The 22,164-nt window shown below is 44.4% G+C and overlaps 1 protein-coding gene across 3 annotated transcripts in view; it reads right to left on the bottom strand.

The window, feature by feature from the left end:
* Positions 1–22,164, bottom strand: part of LOC136586788 (macrophage mannose receptor 1-like) — a 135,861-nt gene that overhangs the window by 39,245 nt on the left and 74,452 nt on the right. For all 3 annotated transcript variants that reach the window (XM_066585013.1, XM_066585015.1, XM_066585014.1), the window contains exons 17-23: positions 20,780–20,943; positions 16,265–16,332; positions 14,869–14,969; positions 12,604–12,746; positions 7,830–7,941; positions 5,848–5,996; positions 4,903–5,008 (exon numbers count right to left, since the gene is read on the bottom strand). In XM_066585013.1, the coding sequence (XP_066441110.1) occupies positions 4,903–5,008; positions 5,848–5,996; positions 7,830–7,941; positions 12,604–12,746; positions 14,869–14,969; positions 16,265–16,332; positions 20,780–20,943 (843 nt within the window). The remainder of the gene's footprint in view (positions 1–4,902; positions 5,009–5,847; positions 5,997–7,829; positions 7,942–12,603; positions 12,747–14,868; positions 14,970–16,264; positions 16,333–20,779; positions 20,944–22,164) is intronic.

Below are 22,164 nucleotides of genomic sequence, written 5' to 3'. Positions count from 1 at the left end.
AGGCTCTGACTCTGTTCCAGCCTCCACTAAATTCACCCAATGTGCCGTCAGGGAGATATAGTGGCCCTGCCCGCCTGTGCTTGTCCACGAGTCCGTTGTTAAGTGGACCTTGGCAGTAACCGCGTTGGTGAGGGCGCGTACAATGTTGCGGGAGACGTGGTCGTGCAGGGCTGGGACGGCACATCGGGAAAAGTAGTGGCGACTGGGAACCGAGTAGCGCGGGGCCGCCGCTGCCATCATGCTTTTGAAAGCCTCCGTTTCCACAACCCTATACGGCAGCATCTCCAGGCTAATCAATTTGGCTATGTGCACGTTTAACGCTTGAGCGTGCGGGTGCGTGGCGGCATACTTGCGCTAGCGACGGCTGGACGGTGCGCTGAGAGACATTGGTGGATGGGGCCGAGGACAGCGGAGGTGAGGGTGTGGGTGCAGGCCAAGAGACGGTAGTGCCTGTGTCCTGAGAGGGGGGTTGGATCTCAGTGGCAGGTTGGGGCACAGGGGGAGAGGCAGCGGTGCAAGCCGGAGGCGGTGAACAGCCTTCGTCCCACCTTGTGGGGTGCTTGGCCATCATATGTCTGCGCATGCTGGTGGTGGTGAGGCTGGTGGTGGTGGCTCCCCGGCTGATCTTGGCGTGACAAAGGTTGCACACCACTGTTCGTCGGTCGTCTGCACTCTCAGTGAAAAACTGCCAGACCTTTGAGCACCTCGGCCTCTGCAGGGTGGCATGGCGCGAGGGGGCGCTTTGGGAAACAGTTGGTGGATTATTCGGTCTGGCCCTGTCTCTACCCCTGGCCACCGCACTGGCTCTTCCAACCTGCCCTGCTGCTGCACTTGCCTCCCCCTCTGAAGACCTGTCCTCAGTAGGCTTAGCAAACCAGGTGGGGTCAGTCACCTCATCGTCCTGCTACTCTTCCTCCGAATCCTCTGTGCGCTCCTCCCTCGGACTTACTCCAATTACTACTACCTGAGTGATAGACAACTGTGTCTCATCGTCATCATCCTCCTCACCCACTGAAAGCTCTTGAGATAGTTGCCAGAAGTCCCCAGCCTCATCCCCCGGACCCCGGGAACTTTCCAAAGGTTGGGCATCGGTCACGACAAACTCCTCCAGTGGGAGAGGAACCATTGCTGCCCATTCTGGGCAGGGGCCCGGGAACAGTTCCTGGGAGTCTGCCTGCTCCTCAGAATGTGTCATTGTAATGGAGTGAGGAGGCTGGGAGGAAGGAGGAGCAGCAGCCACAGGATTCAGAGTTGCAGCAGTGGACGGCGCAGAACTCTGGGTGGTCGATAGATTGCTGGATGCACTTTCTGCCATCCACGACAGGACCTGCTCACACTGCTCATTTTCTAATAAAGGTCTACCGCGTGGACCCATAAATTGTGAGATGAATGTGGGGACGCCAGAAACGTGCCTTTCTTCTAATCCCGCAGCAGTCGGCTGCGATACACCTGGATCAGGAGCTCGGCCTGTGCCCAAACCCTGACTTGGGCCTCCGCGTCCTCGCCCGCGTCCACGTCCTCTAGGCCTACCCCTACCCCTCAGCATGGTGTATTACCAGTAGTGCAGAAACAGAACGCTGTAATTAAATGTGCCGCTTATTGGCCTGTGGTTGGAGGCTGACTTCGCTTACGGAACGCACAGCAGAGCCAGGAAAGAATTTTGCGCAAGCCCGCTGTAACACTTAGCTGGCTGCGTATTAATTAGGACTACTACCCCCAGCAGAGACGCAGTACACTGAGGACGGTCACAGGCAGCCCAAATATATTTTTTTGTCCCAAATTTTTTTGGAAAAGCCCATTGCCTATATAGACAGTATATGTCTTTCACCTTTTTCACTGTCCCTGCCTCAGCACTACTGGCCCTATACTCTGTAAAATTACTGCAGACTGAGGAAGCAATGCTCTGCACGGCCGATATACAAAAAAAAAAAATGTGCAACACTTCAAAAAGAAGCCTCAACAGTACTGCACACAGTCAGATGTGGCCCTAAGAAGGACCGTTGGGGTTCTTGAAGCCTAAAATAACTCCTAACACTCTCCCTATAGCAGCTCCAGCATCAGCAGCACTTTCCCTGAGCTATGTCAGAATGCATCTGAGGCGAGCCGCGGGAGGGGCCGATTTATATACTCGGGTGACACCTGATCTCGCCAGCCACTCACTGCAGGGGGGTGGTATAGGGCTTGAACGTCGCAGGGGGAAGTTGTAATGCCTTCCCTGTCTTTCTATTGGCCGTTTCGAATAACGAGCATCTTGAACACGCTAATACTCGAACGAGCATCAAGCTCGGACGAGTACGTTCGCTCATCTCCATAGAAGATCCATCATCATGTGAAGTGGCACTGGGGACAGGTCTGGGCTCTCCTTGCTCCCCAGAGGAGAGTGGAATACTGGTTGGGAGACAGAAGGTACCTAGATGAGAGTTAGGCCCAGCTCATGCAGGTTCACCATTGTCTCCCAGTCTACATAGGTGGGTGCGGGCTCCAGAAGGGCCTTGTTGTGGCCTGGCTCTGGCCAGACCGGTTCATTGGAAGTCCTCAATCTGTAATAGGCCCAAGGAGCTGTGAAGGTGCAATAGGTAGCTGCTGAACTCTCCAGACTCCATTGTAAATGCAAAAAAGCTTTTAATGCAAAAATAAACTAGAATCAACAATAACAAGCACCAGTTCTTGGGCCGAAAACAAATGGTAAGGTCTTTACCCGATTGCCAAGTACAGTCTACTATTATGGTCCGTGCAGCCAGGTACCATCAATATAATAGTCTGGTCTACCAGAAGCAGTCTCTTACCCGGGTAGCGGGCCTGGATTCTGCAGCTGCAGAGTAGCTCACTGAGGTTGTCCAATACAGAGGAAGGACAGATGACAAGAAGTCTTTCTCACTTAGCATCTTCAGTAAAACTGGACTTTGTCCAATGAAATCTCTACTCTGCAGGAACCTGAAGGGCAATTCCTGCACCACGCAGGTTTTCACGACAGGAAGTATCCTCACTCATCACTCTGCAGTCTAGCTACTTGCTTTGACCCACTTCCTGTTTGTTTCCGCTCAGCGTTTTCGCCCTCCCTTAAAGTGACAGTGCAAATATTACATAGCACCTAATATGAACAACTTATATAACAGTACCATAGCCCTCTTACAAAAGATCACTTCTACCAGATGAGATGCTCCAGTGTGGACCTCTGACTATGGAAAAAGGCGCAAGGAAGAAGCGCTACAGTTAGCTGACTGCTCAAGGGCAAGTTCCTATTCGTGCTTGTAATACGGACAAGTGTCCTGGCCAAACCGCGGCCTATTGAGAGTGATAGAAAATAACAAAAGAAGTCACTTTGCCAATCCTGTTCAGTGATTGACTGCAATGGTCACTTGGTTAGATGGAACATGATCGGCTGTAGGAAAGTATAGAGACCAGCAGGGGACTGAAGGGAGTTGGATCAGATTGTCAAGAGACCGGAAAAAGTTAGAACAGTTTTAGCAGGAAATCCGTGAGGCTAGGTTCATACTGAGACAAAAAAGAGAAAAACCAAAGGCACTGAATCTGGCACGGGCCGGACCTGAGCGGTGCCGGATAGACCATTGACTATAACGGTGTCTGTATGGCTTCTGGCATGTTACTCCGAATGCTCCAGAATGAAAAAGCAGATAACTTTATGCCAGATCTGTGGAGGTGCCAGGCAGTAGGGAGAACTAAGGAAAAGGGAGAGGTGAGTATCAGTGTGCCCGGGGTCTATATTTTAGTAATTGTCTAGACTAGGGTCTGTATTTCTTTAGAGTCTGGTCTGAGGTCTATGTTATGTCAGCAGCTATAGAGGGTCTGTGTTTATTTAGGTGGTCTGGACTGGGGTTCATATTTATAAAATCTGATATGGAGACCCCATAAATAAATCATTTAAAAGGGCCTGGGCTCTATATCTAGTCTTGGGTCTGTATCTATTTTGGGGCTCTGTGATCTGTGTTGGTTTATGGGGTATCGTCTGAGGAACTGCAATTGTTTAGAGTATGTGCTCTGGGGATCTCTATTAGTTTAGGGGGTCTGTATTTATTTTGGGGTGTGATGTAGGTGGTCAAATGCTATAGATGAGTAAAATATGTGTGAGGCTATTAAAGTCCCCTTTTAGAACCTCAAAAGTTGTCAAAGTAGTTAATGCAAGAGTAATAACGGATGGAATTAGGGTAAAACCTATATCTAACAAGACATTTCTGAGGCGTGTGCTTCTAACATTCATGTGTGCAGCGTCTGAACTCCAGCTAGTCATTATTGTGCCAGCCAATAGGCAGTCAGTCGGCTGCTCTGTTTTATGGAGTAAGGGCTCTTCCACACCAGCGTATATTGGTCATCGATTTCACGGCTGGCCGATATACGCTACGATCTGATGCATTGGATACCAATGCATCAGATCACATGGCCGTATTCCCGCGGTGTAAAAGCACCCAGCTGAGCCAATATAGCACCATGCCAGGCCGAAAAGATAGTCCTGGAACTACATCAGACGTTACATGGGCTCCTATGGGAGCCCCTAGCATGACTGCTAAACTCTCTCCCTCTTCTCTCCTCCCCTCAGACTGTTTGCACCCCCCTCCTCTGTCCCCTCCCATCGCTGGCTGTAGACAAGGGGTGGGTGCTTAGCTCCGCCCTCGTCCCGCCCACTCCCATTGCAAACAGCCAGAGGGAAGGAGAGAGGAGGGGGAGGGAAGTAAAGGCAATGGTATTGCAGCCTCAGCGTATATGCGTCGGGGCCAGTGCCGTCTGAACAGGTGTACAAACGTTAGATTTGTGTGACTGCGCTATTTTATGGTGCCGGTGTGTGCATGTAAAAATGCCTACGGCCTTACAGAGGCTACAACGACATCCAGGCTCCACTTATTAGAGAACTCATTAGCAAAGCAATGTTTCCGTGTCTGGACTTACCTTTACTTTTCTGGCAGATATATCCTTTGTCCAGCTCGCAGTCCTGCTCCGTCCAGGTACCGGCATCCAATATACTTCCAATTTGCACAGCCACGCAGTCCGTTGCCTTAAAAAGATTAAGTACAGCTGATGACACATTATATGTATATCAGTGCAGGGCGGATCAGCGCGGTCCGGCTGCGCTCACATGTGGCTCATCCTTAATGATTTCCACATTGAGAATCCCCAACAATGTAGAGTAGAATCCATGAGAAAGGCGTCTAGTAAACTATTAGTAACGCGGTCCTTAAAATGTCTGCGCAGATTCTGCAAAACAAGATGTGAAAACGCGATCCTAGACGCAGGCAGTACTTTCCTGCGAGGCCGGCTTCACTCAACCGGATTATAAATACGCGGTATTCCGCGCCTATAGAAAAATAGAACATTCCCGTCTGCTCCGAGGAGCGGATATCGATTGCAGTTTTCTGTGAGCGGATTTAAAATCGCAGTATGTTCTATTTTTGTGCGGAATCGGCACGAACGCCTTGCAATGAAATCAAAAATCTTAAGAATATATTTAACATAAAAACTAAAAATGATATAAGAAGTTGTTTTCTGATGACACAATCCTGTAATTAAGGAGGTCTTACGGCCGTCCAGAACCCACATTCATGCTGCTCCAAAATATGGTAATATCTCAGCCCATGAGAAGCCCGCCCCCCTTCCTGGTAAATGGCTCCAAACTTACGAAAAAGTAGCCCACATGGTATAAAAGTGTAAAAAGTCACAATTCTTTGCATAAAATAGCGTGTGCCAAAAATGGGTGACTTTTTAATGGCGGGTGTCTGATAAATCAGGGCGATTCCTTACAGACTGATTCTATAAACGTGTTTATTAACAGGATTCATAGAGCTATCATAGGGATATTATATTAACACGCTGTATATATAATGTACATTGACTTACAGCCCAATAAAACTTTGGATGACCTTTGGCCCAATTTGTATAATACACTCCACTTTGATCCGTCCAGGTAAACTTGTTTTCCTTATGCTTGTTGTGTAATCCAATCCAAACATCAGCCGTAACATTTTTTAAATTTGACATAAAAAAAGCTGGAATAAAACAAATGGGAAAATGTAATGCAGTTTAAAGGGGTTGTCCCACTTCTAGCTGTTTTGCTACAGGGAGCAGACAGCTCCGTTTATTGTGCAGTGGCCCGGGTGGGTACTGCAGGCTGAGAACAAGCGCTGCGGAATGAGTTGGCGCTATGCAAATAAAGGTTATTATTATTAGAACTCTTGCAGTGAATGGGATTTAAGGCTCATTCACACAAATGTAATTTCACCGTGTAATACGTACGCGTGTGTAATATGCAGTGAATGAAATCAATGAAAATACATTATTCTCATTGACTCACTCACTCTAGTGTTTTTTAATTGCGTACACTTACATAAAAAAGAAATCAGCATGTTCTATTTTACCGCATATTACACACAATAAAGCTCATTGCTCTCTGTGGGCATGTATAAAAAGAATGCCGACAAGAAACAGAGCGGGGAATTGCAAAAAAAAAAAAAGAACTTAGTAACACTGACAGCGTGCGTGAGATACATAATGCATAATCGCTGCTCACCGCCAGCTAACACAGCGTTTTACACATACGGCCGTGTGAGTGAGCCCTTAGCCTACAGTACCAGTCTTGGCCACTGCGCAGTGTACTGTGCTGTCTACTTCCTGCAGCAAAGCAGCTAGAAGTGGGACAACCCCAAAGGCCAGAATACATTGAGAACAACATTTAGGGTGTTTATAAAAAAAATGATAAAAGTTCAAAATCCCAATTGCAGCCATCTCTTTTATATTCAAGTGAGTGATGAATGAGGAAAACTAGATGTAAGCAAACCGACGTGGTAGGAGTAGGTCTAGGAGTAAAGTTGGTCACCTATTTACAGACTTACTACTTCTGCTTTGTTCTGTGGAAGGTTGTGCCATTCCCCCAGCTTTTTGCTTACCTACTCCATATTCAAGTCAATGGGACTGAGCTGCATACCAGACACAGGAACATATGGGTACAAGTTGGTAAGTGTCATCAAAGTGGCCAAGACGCAGAATCATCAAAGAATGTGGGGCCAAGGGCGAACAACTGGGCAAGGTCCCATTCTTGGCATCCCTGGCAATCAGCTGCTTTTGCCAGGAGATGCTGCGGCCAGCAGCCGCTATAGCAGAAATATAGTACTATATATATTTTTTTTTAAACTGTTTTTATTAATTAAATCAGGACAAACTTTGACATTACGGTGTTATTTGCTGTTTTAGCATCATGAGTATGTAAGTCATCCTGATTCACTTTTGCATAACATTTTTACATAACTGGGAGGGTTAGGGGGGGGAATGAGGGGGTTAGGCTGGTGGGGTGGGGGAAGGGGGAAAGAAGAAAAGGGAAGAAAAAAAAGGGAGGGAAGGAGGGGGGGTGTCAACCTGGCAGGAAGGGACGGCGGGGAGGGGGGGGGGGGAACATTTGCATTAAACCAAACTCTTGACCCATTTTGGTACATATTTAGTCTGTTGAACTACCTGCTGGAGATTATAGTACTATATTAATGTCAATGGTCATCCTATAATACCAGGAGAGCAGAAGGTCCGCCAGAACAGAAGCCGCTGTTACGGAGCGCCTCTCCGTTCCAAGTCATAAAGAAAGGTCTTGAGTGTGAAACTCCCCTCTATGGCATTCATATGCGCTAATAGGGAATGCCATCTTGACACAACCCCTTTAAACAATGAAGAGGGCAACCATTGATTACATTGTATTGATGGGCTATTCTATGGATAACACTATCAGTTTTATGGTCCTGGATAATGACTTTACGATACAGTTACCAGCTCTATAAAGGATATTTACAACAGTATGACTGTGAAAGATACAGAAGAGAAGTCTATCCATTACTTACATTGCACCAAATCATCACTTATGGTGGCTAAATTTCCTCCTGAGGACTGACAGGCACGTCTGGCATTATCCCAGTGAACCGCTTCATCTTCTGCACCAAATATTCTATAACACTTAAATACAGTAACAACATTTTATTATACATTCTTTGCAAAAAAAAAAAATCAAACACCTAAAAGGAGTTATCGTTTTGCTGCAAAACCCGGCATGCAGTTCCATCTCAGGCAGATATGCAAATGATTAGAGTTGTTGCGTGACTAGATCAACTAGATGCACGGTCTTGCCACCTGAGGCCTTAAAAGTGGTGCCCCCACCCCCTTGGCCTATAAAAGGCTCTCGGAGGCTCCTTGTGTGTAGTGACCTCTTCTTTCACTTGTGTAGAGCTTGCTGACCACTAGATGCCCCAAGACACAATCCAAGAGGTTTCACCAAGTTAACAGAGTTTGAAAGGGGGTGCATTATTGGGATGTGAGAAGCTGGATGGTCGTATTGTGAATTGTCCCCCACCGGACGTTCTGACCAGACTGTTAGGAGGTGTTGGGACCAGTCGATGAGGGCACACAAGGTGACATGGCTCAGGATGCCCCCTACAGACCAGCAGTAGAGGAGCGTCTGACCAGACTGTTAGGAGGTGTTGGGACCAGTAGATGTGTGAGGGCACACAAGGTGACATGGCTCAGGACGCCCCTACAGACCACCAGTAGAGGAGCGTCTGACCAGACTGTTAGGAGGTGTTGGGACCAGTAGATGTGTGAGGGCACACAAGGTGACATGGCTCAGGACGCCCCTACAGACCACCAGTAGAGGAGCGTCTGACCAGACTGTTAGGAGGTGTTGGGACCAGTGGATGTGTGAGGGCACACAAGGCGACCGGGCTCAGGACGCCCCCGACAGACCACGAGTAGAAAGGAGCATCTCAGTGAGCGACATGCACGAACAACTCCAACTGTTTAATTGTCAGTCATCCAGAGACAGGTGGCACCGTTGTTACACCCCTGTGTCTGTCAGAACCATTGGTCTCATGGCATTCATTACATGTACTACCTTTGACACCCACCATCGCCTTCATTTGCAGTTGTGTCGTAAACGACGAAATTGGACTTCCAAACAAGTTGTCTTCAGTGACAAATCCAGGTTTAGTTTGGCACTGACATTGGCCATGTTTGTGTCTGGAGAACTAGGGGTGTCTTTGATACGGAGCACCTCAATTCAGCCTTTGCTGTGGAGCGGCACACTGCCCTCTGCTGGTGTGATGGTCTGAGGGGCCATCGCATATGACAGCCGGACACCCCTGGTAGTGGTATGAGGGACAATGACTGCTCAGCTATATGTTCAGGACATCCTGCAGCCACATGTGTTCCTCTCATGGCGGCTTCCAGCAGGATAATGCTCGGCCGCGCACACAAGGGGGTCACAGGAGCCCCCACAACATTGTCACACTTCTATGGCTGCCCGGTCACCAGATTAATCACTAAGGCCTTAGTCAGACGGGCGTTTTCTCGCGCGATTTGCGCATGTGTCCGGCGATTTTTTAAAACCATTGCTTTGCAATGGTATCGGACACATGAGCGCTTTTTATGCGCTCGTCCAATAAATTATAGAACAGAAATCGCAGATCGCACCTATCTGCGATCTGCGATTCCTGTTCTCTTTTCTATATGCGCTCAATGGGGCCGGCGGCAGCAGCGCCGACCCCATTGAGAACATATAGAAGACAAATCATTCTCCTCTGCCACAGCTGTAACAGCTGTGGCAGAGAAGAACGATGTTTGCCCATTGAATTCAATGGAGCCGGCAATACAGCCGCCTCCATTGAAAGCAATGGGCTGCCGGCGTGCGCGGGATGAATTGTCGGGAAGGGCTTAAATATATCAGAGGCAGGTCTGACTCACACCCAGTGGGTGTGAAGGGGGTGTGAGTCAGACCTGCCCCCTGATTGGCTCAGCGCTGAGCCAATCAGGGGGCAGGTCTGACTCACACCCCCTTCACACCCACTGCAGGCCGGCCGCGCGGAACTCCGGCTGCCGGGAGCAGGTAAGTATATATATATTTTTTATTTTAACACTTTTCTGGATGAATTGCAGGGAAGGGCTTATATATTTAAGCCCTTCCCGACAATTCATCCCACACTCGCCCGCAGCGCATCGCTTTCAATGGAGGGGGCTGTATTGCCGGCTCCATTGAATGCAATGCGCTGGACAGCTCCGGCCCGTTTCTAATGAAATCGCGGCTAGGAGCAGATTTTCGGGCCATTTTTGGGCACCGGTCACGCAATTTGCGGATGCGCATCCGTCATGCGATCCGCAAATCGGGTGAAAAAACGCCCGTCTGACTAAGGCCTTATAGAACATGTATGTTACCATCTTGAATGCCAATTTTGACAGCCTATGAGTTTGCATGATTCAGGACTCGGGCTTGGAGGAAAAGTTACGTGGCTAAACGTAAGGATGGAGAAGCTAGGACATAACAACTAAGTTTCCCACCCTATAAAGTAATGGTGTATTACTAGGATATATCATCACTTTAAGATTGATTGTGATCCAACCAATAGAACTCTAATCAGTCCTTAGAATATAGCAAGGATATCATCAGTAGGCGTCCAACTGCTGGGCCTTCCACCGTCCTCAAAATAAAGAGGCCACATCTGATAATCTGTATCATACATCCAGTAATATATCCACCTTCTACTGTAATTGCTATGGTTTTCACTTCAAGGCATCTTCATTTATTGGTAGTGTGGGCTTTGAACTTTCATTGTTTAGGCAGGAGATCAGGAAGCTAAAGTCAGTTTGAAGTAAGGTTCATGGGGCATTAGACACAGCTGCACTTTTTTCCAATGAAAGTCCAACCTTCTCTGCAGACAACATCAATTCAAAGTAGGAAATAGCATGTGATTGTCTACAAAGTATATCAGATATGCATCTGGATTGGCATGTGTTTAATTTCCTTTTACACTGACCAAGAATTGACCTATGGGGAAAAATTATCACTAGTATGATCATGCGTCCCCATAGGCCGGCTGTACATACTGTTACCTCTTTTCACATGGAGAGATGGACCGCCGATCAGTGAGCATTTTAATAAACATAAACAAGCCGGTCAGCCGATGAACATGCACTTGTTTGTTCCTCGGCTCATCATTAGTTCCTTTATATGGCCCAATTGTTGAGCAATGAGCGTTCAGAGAAAAGTTCAGGCCCAATAATGATCCCATGTAAAAGGACAATTTGGCTTTCATGTGACACGATAGGTCCTAGGTTTGTTGGTCCCTATAGGATTGTAAGACAAATTAACCCTGTCCTTTATGTTTGGTTTACCCCGAAGCATGAGTATCCTCAAGACCTTCCATTGTTCTCTTTTAAAGCCTATGTCTCTTTTCAAAAGTTTATCCATAGACGCCCACAGGTTCTTGTCCAGCGTTAACCTGAATACACAGTTAAGAAGACCCTCGACTCTAAGTGGCACGGTACACCACTTTATTATCTTGTAGATTGGAAGGTTGAGATCTAGAGGAGAGGTCTTGGAACTGCTGGCAAATTGATAAGAGCCTTTCATGCAGCAATCCATCAGGATAACAGTACATAATGTTACACACAGCAGGGATTCTGCTGGTTGGTCTTCTCTACTGGAGTGAATGAGCTGACATCGTTGTTCTGCCAAATTCTCTTAGGGAAAGAGTTCTTCATTGGCTAGCCTCCATTTAAGTATTCCTGACTTCTGTACTCTGGTTGCTGGTGATAGCAGTCACAATATTCCTTCTTTGAGTTCTAATACCTTTTTCTAGTCTAGTTTCTTTCAGTCAGTGTGGTTTTGTTCCTCGGTTATGTCTAGTCTATTCTTATTTCCTAGGTTCTGCTTTTATCAGTTCTTCCTTTGTTTGTATTTGCCTAGCTTTGGTTCATTATTTAGCTTACTTGTTTGACATCTTGTATGGGTACTAGTGACCCTTGTTCTCAGGGATAGTGTTTCAGATAGGGTCACTAGTAGGTATAACTGAGGGATTCTTAGGGATAGAGGTATCTGGTGTTAGCGTCAGTGTCAAGGGAGAGATTAGGGGAAGATAATTGGAGATTAGGGGCAGCATTTTTCTGGTTGTTATTTCTGTTCTACACCATTTGTTTCAGTCTCCATTGATAGTTTCATTATCATGGTGATCATCATAATCATCATCCCCATCCTCAGTATCTAGACACTATCAACCTTCTACCCTTGTTATCTAATGGCGAATTCCTGTGTTGACACATGCCTCATATCTATTATTCTTACAGTAGAACTGAATAGAGTGCCCATTGGGCAGTCACAAGTCCTTGGGGTATCTAAATGCTGGGAGACGTGGTTAATACCGAAGAAAGGAGACTGCTATAGCTGAAGTTAAGTTCTGCCGTTTTGTGTCCAGCCAGCAGCATCATTGAATCTTCACTGGTTTTGCCTGCACAACATTACTGTGCAGCCAGCCCTATTCACAGATTATAGTGTGGTGCACTTCTACATGCTTAGGATCAGAGAGCAACCCAGGGATCAGACCTGCATGTATTGTAGAGTGAAGATATATCTTCGAGTTATGCCATTACTTTAGAAGATGGGACTCCACCTTTAAGCCTCACCATCACTACATAAAGACATCTTAAACATTTGATACCTTGTCTAGGCTTTATAGCTAATAGAATAATGTCCTGCTATGCATCTCAGCATCGCCTACATTTTGGGCTATATACACAAGTTGTGTGCTCTATATATTCTATATCCTCCAATAATATTGTACTCATGAAAATTACCTTTTGTCCAAATAACAGCCAATCCGATGGACATCCACCGTCCGGTGCAGGAACAGTGGGGACTAATGGGGCATTAATGGAACTATTTGTTCTTTCACAGATAAACGCATAAGGAAAACCGCAATTTACATCATTCCAATGCCCTATAAAAAAATTAAATAATAGAAAGAAATAAGTGCTTGCACTTTGCTACTGGGTGTCCAGTATGTACCTATTGTGGTCTGTCAGTACAGCTACACAAATCACAGGCTGCTCAATAAGGGCTCTTTTACACGAGCGCATATACGACACGTTTTTACGCCCCGGGGCGTACATACGCTACCCATGTGAAGCATTGGTTCACAATGCATTTGCTCACATGGGCGATTATACGGTGCGTATATACGCCAGCACTGTGAAGAATGAAGCATAAGCGCCTGAAATACGTCCGGCTTATATATGTTGGGCAAAAAGATAGTTCTGGAACTATGTTTTGGCCAATATATGCCGGCGGGTCCTATAGACTCCTATGGGAGCAGAGAAAAAGAAGGAAGGGTGCCTCTATATAGACACTGGAAGGCATCCCGAGGATTTTGGCAAAGCAAGGGTTTTTCGCGGTGCAGCATATTTTTTCACCAAAAACGATGCTAACGGTCATGTGAATGGATGAAAAAACACCGGCTGAGATCACGGAAAAACTCTCATTCAGGCACTAATATGGAGCGGGCGTGGAAAGGTAAAAACGCCATCACCGTTTATGCGCTTGCGGGAATAAAGCCTAAGGCTGCAAAGTTCTCATTGAAGTAATCATTGAATGCGATAACAAGTCTGTATAGAATAGGTCCCCTATCTCTTCCCGCCGCAACCAGGTTTGTTTTTCTCATATTTTCATCCCTAGTTTTAAATAATCATAACTTGGTTTAATCTTTCCATCTATGTCGCCACATGAAGGCTTGTTTTTCGTGGGACAAGATGTATTTTTCAATTCACTCTTTAGTGTACTATATAACATGCTGATAAACGTAGACATTTTTCAGTGGGGTGAAAAAATAAGGTATTTTAACAGTTTATGGGTTAGGGAGAGTTTATGGAATTAACCATTTTGTGGGTCAGTAGCTTTTGTGTCCGCGTCCTCTGACCCTCTTAAAGTTTTAATTGTTTCATTAATGGGACTGTATGAAGGCTTGTTTTTTGTGGGGCGAGCTGCAGTTTTTGGATATATATGACCTTTTGATCAAAGTGATCAATAAGTCTATGTACCCCAAAATAGTACCAATAGAAACTACAGCTCCCCTCACAAAAACCAAGCCTTCATACAGTCTCATTAATTGTTTCTGGGAGAACAAGTGAACAAAAAAGTGCAATTCTTGTATTGTGATTTTTTTTTTCAGATGCAGGATGAATAATGTGATATTTTGATAGATCCTACTTTTACAGACGCAACAAATAGAAATTCATGTTTTATTTATTGATGCTATGATTGAGAAAAGTGTTTATTTTGACTTTTTAATATATTTTTTAACATTTATTAAAAAAAATCTTTATTTAACTTTTTTGTACTTTTTTAGTGCCACCAGGGGACTTGATCCAATCACTTGTACATTGACTGTGGCTAAAGTCATGTGGAGATCCATTTGTAAATCCATGGCAGAATTTGGAAGCTCAGCCTTAGATTTCTGCTGCGGATTATTGTAGCAGATCAATGTTGGAGAAACGTGTCACAGTAATGGTCATGTAAATGCTTGGAAATATATAGACTTAATGCTTATTTGCTTCATTTCCATGGTCCTTGAATTAAAGGGATTTTCTCACCAATGGTTCTCATCTCCTATCCATAGCGATCCTGAAATGTGTGCCCCTGAATGTCCTATGTGAATGGAACATTGGTGCGCATACCTGACCACTACTCTACGGGATGGAAGGAGATCCATGCACTCTGCAATCTTCCTCTGTGCCACAGACATGAAAGGAGCAGTGATCACGCATGCGCACCGTTGCTCCATTCACATGAGCCATTCGGTGGTGCAGATGTTGGGATCACTGGGGTCCCAGCAGTTTATCCCCAGCAGTCAGACATTTATCTCCTATGAACATGAATGTTATTAGTGGGAAAACCCTTTAATTCCTCCCACTTGTTTGTAGAGACCTGAGGAGAGAGCATCTCTCCATAGATCAACCACAGCATGCATACGCACCCGTCTCCCATAATATGAGAATCTGTAGTTGTTAAAATTGCAAATTCTCATGATTTGATATAGAAACGTCATTATAACTTTTTTGCTATACCTGTGTGTGTAACGATCTGTGTGCAAAACTCATCATTATTGGAAAAGTCCGGTTGATCAATCCCCCAGGCAACAAAGTCAATTGGAGAACCGTCCACCCACCTAATGACACATAAATGCCAATGATTAATGTTAAAGCGTAATACACATGCTTATAGGACGATGATCAGAAGGAACACTGGAAAGAAGCCCTTGATATGTTTCATATAAAACATGCTTTTTCTTGTGTACTACCAGATACATCTAGATTAGTGATAAGCAAACTTTTTTGAGAAAGTTTGGTTTGGCTGGTTTGCAGAAACTTTTGCAAGAAGTTCACAAAAACACCTAAAACTGGTGTATAACTAACTATCTAAGAGCCGTATGCTCTGAGAGTGTTATACAGGGCTTCTATGGCTCTTGAATAGTGTTATACATCAGTGTTCAGGACTAGTGTTGAGCAAACCAAACTAAGAACCCTGGTTCATGTAGAATTTTGCTAAAAGCTCAGTTTGGATTTGTGCCAAACCAAACTTTTAGCAAAGTTCGACCTGAAACAGAGTTCTCCTGGTTTGGTTCTCTCTACACTAGTCTTGATGAAATCAATAAGTAACACAAACAAATATACTTATCAAACTTTAGCTTCTGCTCTAACGTCTGATTTACGGCTCATTCACACGGCCGTATATTCAGACTGTGGGCTGTCCTTATATTCCATGCCCAATTTTTTACAAGGACCGTGTGAAAAAAATTGTTGCATGTGCTATACTAGCCCATTTTCACGGACAAGATTAGACCATGCAATGGGGACTGTCTGTGTATATTGGACAGCTGTCCTATGTGAGTTTGGCCCGGGTTTTTCAGACACAACTCACATATGGATGTCTGAATACGGATTTACTAAACATGGCTATGTTATTTTTTGGTTGGAAATCTACTTCAAAGGGGTTATAGAGGTTTTCTGAAGTCTGCACCACTCTTATCTATTGTCGTCTGGTATTACATCCAAGCCCCATTTACATGGGTTCTGAATACAACATCAATACCTAATGCACACTTTGCACTGCTCTCTGATTGGCCAGTACTGATCACATGAACAGTACTGGCCAATCAGAGAGCAAGTATAGTACATTTTTACTATAGTAGACTAACACTACCAATGCACTGTGAAGCTTAGGTAGTGTGAAAATTGCATTGGCCACCTTGGACAGACTAAGACAGCACCCAAATCCAAATCTGAGGCGCAGCAGAGTGGACAGACTTTTGTCCTGAAGCCGGAGGGTCACTTTAATGTACCCGGCAAAATAATTCATGCCCCTAACTCAAGTTAGGGTACACAACAGCTATATACAACTATATAATCCATAAATATTTAATAACCCAACTAATATCTGCAGCTTTAGCTGTGAAGCACCTACCTAAATTCTTTATCCAGTCCCAAGCGTAGACCAATGTAAAAACCCTTCTCATCTGTTTTGACTGCAGTCTAAAAAGAGAAATTTATCGGAAGATACATGATAAATATCAGTTGCGTGCACAGCTACATGTACCATGGAGCAGGATCATGAGCCAATCCCACTCCAAACAAGATGGGGACCATGGACATAGCAGACACCGGGTGATTGCGGGGTGCCGTTCACTTGCCATGGCAGCTGGGGACCTTCTGAAGGCCCCCAGGACTTCCTTTAATAAATGCCTGAGCATTTATACTGTATGAGCGATCAAACGATCAAGTTCAATTTCCCTATAGGGACTAAAAAATGTAAGAATAATTTTTAAAAAAGTTTAATTATTAGAGAAAAAAAGGAATTTAAAAATAACCTTTACCAATAATAATAAAGGGGAAAAAATAAATACATAAAGGAATATTTAGTATCATTGCATCCATCAAAGTCTAATATATCAAAGCAACACATTATCAAGTACGGTGAACGTCGTCAGAAAAAAAATGCAGAATTGTGCATTTGTGGTCATCCCGTCTCCAAGAAAAAAATGTAATAAAAGTGACCAAAAAAGAAGTGAGGGGAACCATTGGTGATGGGATGAAGCAGTGCCATATCTCTTGAGCCTCTAGAAGTGAGGGGAACCATTGGTGACAGGATGAGGAGGTGTCATGCCTGTCAGTCCACTGGAGAAGATTCTCCATCTTAGCACTATTTGGCCTCCCCGAGTTGCTAGTTCAGATGAGTTGACTTCCCAGTGATGTTTTTGGTATCATGTAAGCTGGAAGCTCTTATATGATAATGTGTAGCTAATAGAGATGAGCGAGCACGCTCGGATAAGTCAGTTACTGGAGCAAGCATCGCTCTTCTCGAGTAACTACATTCTTGTCTAAGCGTACTCGGGGGGGGGGGTGTCAGCGAGGGTTGGGGGGGGGGAGATCTCTTTGACTCTCCTCCCTGCTACCCCCCGCTGCCCCCCGCTCACCCACGCCCCCCCCCCCCCCCCCCCGAGTACGATCAGACAAGAATGCAGTTACTCGAGAAGAGCGATGCTCGCTCCAGTAACTGACTTATCCGAGCGCGCTCGCTCATCTCTAATGATGTGATGTAACTTGCAAACTTTATACTTTGTGAGTTGATATGAGCTGCAACCTTTATGCTTTGTTTATAGATCTTATCCTTTGTGTATAGATATAATAATTTAGAGGTCGGACAATTATTCCCCACGAGGCTCGATTATCACTTGATTTGAATACATTATTATGGTTAAACCTTCCATATTGTTGTACTCTCTTTAAAGCGTAATCTGAACTTAAGTCTTGCTCCTTGTATCAATACATAATCAGCGCTGTGAACAGGATTACGCAGAGAGTAATCGGGGCATTTTAAAGTAAAATTCTGATAATCTGAAATTTAAAGAACTCCTTCTGATAATCCGGCATCGTATGAAAATGTCGATATCTAAGAACAAAGAAGTGTCTGTTGAATCAACAGTTATTCCAGGGTGGAATAAAGCCCCCTATAATATATTGGCCGCTAAGTGGTCGCAGTGTGCTGGATTAGGTAAATGCATAAATGCAGTCCTGAGCTCTTGTTCACAACCTGAAGGTTGCAAGTTCAATCCCCGCTTGGTTTATGTAGCCGGCTCAAGGTTGACTCAGCCTTCCATGCTTCTGAGGTCGGTAAAATGAGCACCCAGCTTTGTGGGGGGTAATAAATAAAATTCCTTGAAAGTGTTGCGGAATAAGTTGGCGTTATACAAATAACAAGATTTTTTATTTTTTATTTATAGAAGAACTTAGGTGAATCAAGATAGAGTAAGCAGGAAAGAGATGTTCATAGCTTTATTGAAAGACGGGGTCCCACAGGAGAAAATAGACGGGATCTGTAGAGATAAGATGTGGAGAATATATAAGAAAGGGGGGTTATATGACTCGGGGGGGGGGGGGATCAAGGAAAAAAGTACCTGATAGACCTCCAAATGCTCCAATGTAGGACGTTTATAATGAGGGTTAGAATCTTTTGTGCAGTTTGCTATTTGTCTCACTTTGGTCTTATTTTTCCTAATCCTCTTCAAGGTAACGTGATGAGAAATATCCCGGTCAGGATGTGCTGCCTCAGAGCTTCGGTTTTGAAAAATAAATGTTTTTTTTCCATTTTCTAATAAGGTTTTATTTTACAGAACAGAAATCAAGACTGTTTGGGGGAAGAGGAACGCTAACGACCTTCTGGTTTATTTGTAGGACAATGAGAGCAGAACCTTGGACATTCATTGTTATGTGATAGCAACATACAACAGACAGTGTTAGATTTGCTTTTGTAAAAAAAACAATCACAAATATGTAAATTCAGAGATTGTTTTTGTATTTTCATTTTTTGAAGCTACGGTGAATATTGAGAACTCCTATGTGTTGGGAAAGAAACGGATGTATTTCTTATGAATATTTGCTGTATGGCAGTACTCTGTCTATTACTTGTCTGCATACATGTTAAATGTTTGTGTATATGTTAATGGTTTGTAGGCAATGCAAGTATCAGGACCAGCAGCTCGCAAGGCCGCCGTGCCCATACCGCCGGCTATATTACCCGGACTGCAGCGGTACAGCGCAGGGGAGCCCTGGTTCTGGTAACCTCCCCGGCCACCGGAATCCCACTCGCCGCCAGGTTACTAAGGACGTGGCAGATGCCGCCCCACGTCTCCATCACCATGACGAGCAGGTGTGCGTCCTTGGTCTCATTATCTCCAGCTAGGCTGGGGGCGGTTTCCCCAGTGCCTCAGTGATTGACTTGCTGCTGTCAGGCTCCCCGCCCCAATCAGCTGCTGTGGCGGGAGTTCTGACAGCATTTAAATGCCTCTGTTCCTTCCAGCATTTGCCAGTGTTAGTTTGGTCTCCTGCTACACTTGCGTTCTTTGCACTTGCCTGATTCTCTGTTTTGACGTATTGCTTCTGACCCTGACTTGGCTTTCGCCTGATCCCTGGTGCCGCATGTTCTCCTGTTGCTGACCCGGACTTCCTGACTTGTCTTTGTGTCAGTCTCTGTTTCTGTTTGTAAGTCTGACCCCTTCCCCGCTTCCCTAGTGAGTATAGGGACCGTCGCTTTGGGGCCTAGCCCAAGGGGGAAAGTGGGTAGGGACAGGGGTTATGTGCAGCTTTTAGGGACTACCAGTACCAGACCCCAGTTCTGTGACAGTAAGTGTGTGGTTTGTCAAGTGAGTGGTTCTTTTTATATAGCCATAAGACATATTAAATAAGTGGATTAGTGAAAACAGAGAAAGTGTATATGTGAGATACATACGATTGATAGCTGTGTGTTTATTGTGCTGTAACTTATGTATGTGTACATTTATTTGTATGAGTTGGACTAAAAGTATATCAATTTGGGTTTTGTTTTGGGGGAAAACTATGAAAATTATGTGAATATATATTGCATAATAATCTACTTGTGAACAAGTGTTATGACAAATCTAGGAATGGGATGTGGTAAATAGGTAACTATTGATTATAATGACTAATCTAAGATTATTGTGTTGTAAACTTGATTGACTTGCAGTGTTTAATAACATAATATCAAGGAATTATTACTATTTGTTTAAATGTCCACTAATTCATGAGTTATATGTATCCGGTATATGGAAGTTGTTTGTGCTGTAATGAAAATAGATAGATTCTGAATATTAGAAATATTCATTTGTTACAGCAGTAAACTTATAAGGTCACTCTGGGCAGAGATTGTTGGATTGATAAAACTGACATACAGAATTTTGTTTCATCCATTTTATGGAGGGGTGGAGAAAATTAAACACCACAAGACCCAGGACTGCGATTTTGTTTTTAACTATCTTAGAATGAATTATTCCCGATCAAGTTTATTTTATGAGTCTGTACACTGTGTCTTCAAGGAGTGAAGCAAGAAGGAGCAGGTCTGTGAGAAGAAAGAGACGGTCTGTGCAGCTATGCTGCAGCGTGGGGTGCTGGGGATACTCTTTTGAGTATGTGCAGCCATGCTGTAGTATAAGGAGCTGGGGATACTCCCCTGAGTCTGTGCAGCTATGCTGTGGAGAGAGGAGCATACGATATTCCCCTGAGTCAGTGCAGCTATGCTGTGGAGTGAGGAGCTGGAGATACTCTTCTGAGTCTGTGCAGCTATGCTCTACTGTCAGGAGCTGGGGATACTCCCCTGAGTCTATGCAGCCATGCATAGAGAGGAGAGAACGGATATTACCTAGTGTGAGAGAAACTATGGTGCACAGGATTAGCCCTATGGGTGTGAGCTCCTCAATGGGACAGACTTTTTGGGGGGTAAAGGCTGAGCTAAATACAAGCATTAGAGAGACTTTTGTCTCCTCATTCTCCTTCTCTGTTTAACCTGACAATGTTGATGTGATTGTAATTTCATCAAGGTTGCAATTTTAATTCAACTACTTTGTGACTAAAAGTCGCTGTGAGCCCCATAGGCTAAAGAAGAAGAATATTAGTATTCTGGACTTACGTATTTCCAAAGGAATTTCAGCTCAGATTCACTGTTAATAGTGACAAGATGGGAAGAGTTTCTTCTACAGAATTCTTGTGCTTTCTCCATCGGCACTTGATCTTTGCTAATATAGTATTGGCTGTCATTATAGATTAGCCAACCGTCATGTGTAAAGTTATATGCTGTGATGTAAAGAGGATACAAATACTTCATTATAACATGCAATTATAAGGACTGATGCAAAAAGTGCATAAAATGTAACAGTGGCACAGACACGGCTTGTGGTTCGTTATCAATAGTGTTGCTCCTCTTGATTGGCTGGGTGATAAATTTGCCTCAAGTTTTGCCAAATCAGACTTTTGGCAAAAGCCGTGGTAAAATTGAATTTTCCATAATGACTGCTGCAGAGGTCAGAGTGCAGCAAATCAACAGCCGAAGTGCCTTGATGATGTCACCAAATGAGTCTTCCATCTTGCATATGGACAGTAGTTTCATTGGACGCTTGCATCACTAGACCTAGCCATATATAACATAGGCATAGTATAGCCAATGGCCATTTTGTAGTTGAGCACAGGACAGAGAATCTGCATCACATTAATATGCCTATATAACATGGGATCTCTTGTTATGGACAGATATTCTACAGAGGATATATTGCTGCTGGCGTGAAAGCTGTATACCAGCAGAGAACTTAAACAGGTTTCTCTTCGAGGGACCAGAGAATGAAGCTGCATCACTTTTATATGCCTATATGAAATATGGTCTGTATACTGGGAGTGGGTATATTTATTCTGCTGTCAACATATATAGCAGCAAAGCAGACAAACACAATATGCTTTGTAGTGGGGAATATTTCAGTTCAATGTTTGTGGCCTCAAAGTCGCCAGTCCAGCTACTACAAATTATTTGCTGACCTTATGCAGCTAGCAGTGGGGTTTGGGGAATTCAAATATGCTCCGCCAAACAAGGACAACTCTCTAAGATGTAAGCTATGCTCTGTGGCCTTCTGTTCTCACATATCATGCCTCCCAGGGATTGAGGCTTATTTAGTTGGTGGTGCTTTTTTGTTAATATAAAACTGAAAGAAACCTAAACAGGGAAACAGCAAATACACACAGTGCGTGTCAGCAGCCCCAGATGTCACTCTAAGTCGCTATTCTGACCACTGCAAATTATTTGCAGGCCTTATGCAGCTAGCAGTGGTTTTCTTCAAACTATTATTTTCTGGTGCACTGTTTACTTCCTATAAAGTAATTAAATTTTCATTATATGAAATTTAATTGGGCTCATGTGATGTTCATACACATGGTAAGGAAATTATAATGGAAACTCCAATGACGTGTTACATTACACAATGCATCATTTTCTCACTGACTATAGAATAAGGCAAGATGGTTGGAGAA

The sequence above is a fragment of the Eleutherodactylus coqui genome, chromosome 12 (assembly GCF_035609145.1).
Source record: "Eleutherodactylus coqui strain aEleCoq1 chromosome 12, aEleCoq1.hap1, whole genome shotgun sequence".
NCBI lineage: Eukaryota > Metazoa > Chordata > Amphibia > Anura > Eleutherodactylidae > Eleutherodactylus > Eleutherodactylus coqui.
The sequence above is the reverse complement of the archived record's forward strand: the minus strand, read 5'-3'. Positions and strand labels throughout refer to the sequence as shown.